This window comes from Terrapene carolina, unplaced genomic scaffold (genome assembly GCF_002925995.2).
Source record: "Terrapene carolina triunguis isolate 2854851 unplaced genomic scaffold, T_m_triunguis-2.0 Scaffold500, whole genome shotgun sequence".
NCBI lineage: Eukaryota > Metazoa > Chordata > Testudines > Emydidae > Terrapene > Terrapene triunguis.
This window is the reverse complement of record NW_020664851.1, coordinates 1-2506: the sequence shown is the minus strand read 5'-3', so window position 1 is coordinate 2506 and position 2506 is coordinate 1. Positions and strand designations below refer to the sequence as shown.

The 2506-nt window shown below is 61.3% G+C and overlaps 1 protein-coding gene across 1 annotated transcript in view; it reads right to left on the bottom strand.

Annotated features, from left to right (window-relative positions):
• LOC112117498 (immunoglobulin superfamily member 1-like) overlaps positions 1-1582 on the bottom strand; it is a gene marked incomplete at its 5' end in the record, with an annotated part of 2164 nt that extends 582 nt beyond the window's left edge. The window contains 4 exons of the mRNA XM_026658684.1: positions 24-224; positions 563-677; positions 840-926; positions 1301-1582. Coding sequence (XP_026514469.1) covers positions 24-224; positions 563-677; positions 840-926; positions 1301-1582 — 685 coding nt within the window. The remainder of the gene's footprint in view (positions 1-23; positions 225-562; positions 678-839; positions 927-1300) is intronic.
• Between the last annotated feature and the right edge of the window lie 924 nt (positions 1583-2506).

The following is a 2506-nucleotide window of genomic DNA, read 5'->3' as shown; positions in this document are numbered from 1 at the left end:
GGGGCGGGGGTGGGGAGTGGGGCGGGGATACCGATGTGGATGGGCCCGTGGGTCCGATAACTGCCCCCCGTCCCCCCTGGTGTGTGTATCCTGATGTTCCTGTCCCCAGTGGCCGGGCAGGAATTTGGGGGGGCTGCAGTTCCCATGCTGGGGTCTCCATCTGTCCCTCGGGTTGCCGGCCCTGCTCCCCGCCGGGCCGTGGGGGGGTCAGCGAGTGGGGGGTCCTGGGGACGAAGCAGAGACGTCTCCTCAGCAACTAGGGTCTTTAGCCACCTCCCCCATCACTCCCTCCCCCCAGGGTCCTGCCTGCCCCCCACCCCCTCCCTCAACTCCCCCAGGTCACCCACCAGACACCCCCCCACTGCATTCCAGCCCCTCCCCTCCGGCTGGGGTTGCGGGGGAGGCCTGGCTCCATGGCCTGGGGGTTCCCCGCAGGACACCTGGGTTCGATCGCCGTCTCTCGCCATCTGGGGGATCAGTGGGGTCACCCGCCCCCCGGGGACACGGCAGTGGGGTGAGGGGAGCCCCCCATATGCAAGGGCACCCCGTCTCGAGTCCTCACCTCCTCCAGCTGTACGCGGCTTCGGCCAGGATCAGCACCAGGGCCAGCAGGACCCCGGCGGCCAGGGACAGACGGACGATGGCAAACGGGGGGTAATCCTGCTTTGGGGGGGCCCCTAGAGGGAGGATGGGGCAGGAGGTGAATGCACATGCTGGGCAGTGTCCCTCCAACTCCCTATGGGAGAAATGGGCCAGTCCCACCTCCACACAGTAAAGTCTTCCCCCCCCACAAATCTATAGAGAGCCAATTTGATCTGCCAGCCCAGAGACCCCCATACCTGGCCGTGTGCTGCCCGGGCGGGTGGGAGCCGGCGCTGCTCCAGGCTGAGTCGGGTCGGTTCGCCCTGCGGGACCAGAGCCAGTGTCTGTCGGGGCGGGGGGAGGGTAAAGGGGAGAAACAGCGACGTAGCAACCCCCCCCTCGCCCCGTCACTGTCATTCTCAGCGGGGGAGAGTCCGAGGAGGGGGGGATTTTAGGGGCTGGCGACGGTGCCGGCTGGGCAGCCCCTGGACCCCGACTGCTCTGTGCATCCCCAGAGCTGGGCGTCCCCCTGCTCTGCAGCTCTTCTGGGGGCAGGGATCCCCCCACCCTCTGCCCTGAATCTCCAGCAGCTGGGAACCCCCCCCAGTGACTCTGCTGGGCCAGAGCTTGGCTCTGAGCGCCCCATTGGTGCAGAGCCCCCCTGAGGGTCGGGCTGGGTGTGGGGCTGGGAGCGGGGATGCCGAGCTGGGCCCCTCACCTGCTACCACCAGCTCCACGGGGTCGCTGTGGGGGGAGCTGACGGGCGGCTCTGTCAGGCTCTCGTAGCTGCAGGTGTAGGTGCCCCCGTCCTCCCGCCGGGCGTTGGGGATGCGGAATTCGGCCGTCGAGCCGGACGGCTCCGTGTGCCACCGCGCGACCCCGGCCCGGTACATCTTGAACCGCACGCCCTGCCGCGGCCCCTGGCAGGAGATGGTGACGTCCGTCCCCGGCGCGATCTCCCCTCTGGGGCTGAGGGAGATGGAGGGCTTGGAGTAGTGCGCTGGGTTCGGGGAAAGAGAGAGAATCGGCATCAGACCCGACGTTTGAGGGGATCCTGTGGCCTTGTCCCAGCATGTCTGACGAAATGTAGGGCAGGAAGCGGTCATCTCGTCCAGCCCCCTGCGCTGGGCCTAGACCAGCCCTGTCAGGCCTGCCCAACCTGGCCTTAAAAATCCCCCCAGACGGGGACTCCACCGCCTCTCTCGGGGGCCATTCCAGAGCTGAAGTTCCCCCAGAGTTAGAAAGTTTTTCCTAATATATCTCTAGCCGTAAACTACACTAATTTCTTCTTCTCTGGCCCCTGATGGACGGGGAGAATAATAGATCACCATCCTCTGTACCAGATCAGAAGATTTATCAGGTCCCCTCTCGGTCTTCTTGTCTCCAGACTAAACGTGGTCGATTTTTTCAATCTTTCCTCGCAGGTCATGGTTCCTAACCCTCTCGTCTTCGTTCCTCTCCCCTGGACTCGCTCACATCGGGGCCCAGAACTGGGCACAACACTCCCGCTGAGACTCAACCCCCAACTTAACAACGGGTACATTAACATTAACACTGGACTAGTATTTTGAAATGTAACTGAATAATAAAAAAATAAATACCAATTCAATATGCCGATAGAGTCTGTTCTCCAGTGTCCCCCTTCCCGGCTCTGACACCGCAGAGCCTTGCCTGTGTCCCCGTTCCTGTTCCCTATTCCCGTTCCCCCCTTAGCAAACATGAGTCCAATTTCCCTTCCCTTTCCTGGTTGACCCTAGTTCATATAGCGATATTCTCAGCTATACCTTAACCAACCATGTTACTGAAATTTAACTAACCAATCCTAACCTATAGTAACATGATTCTCTAACCAATTATATCCCACTACTCTCATTAACTTACACCTAGCCAAATTAATTATACAGAGACAGAAACAATTAGAGAA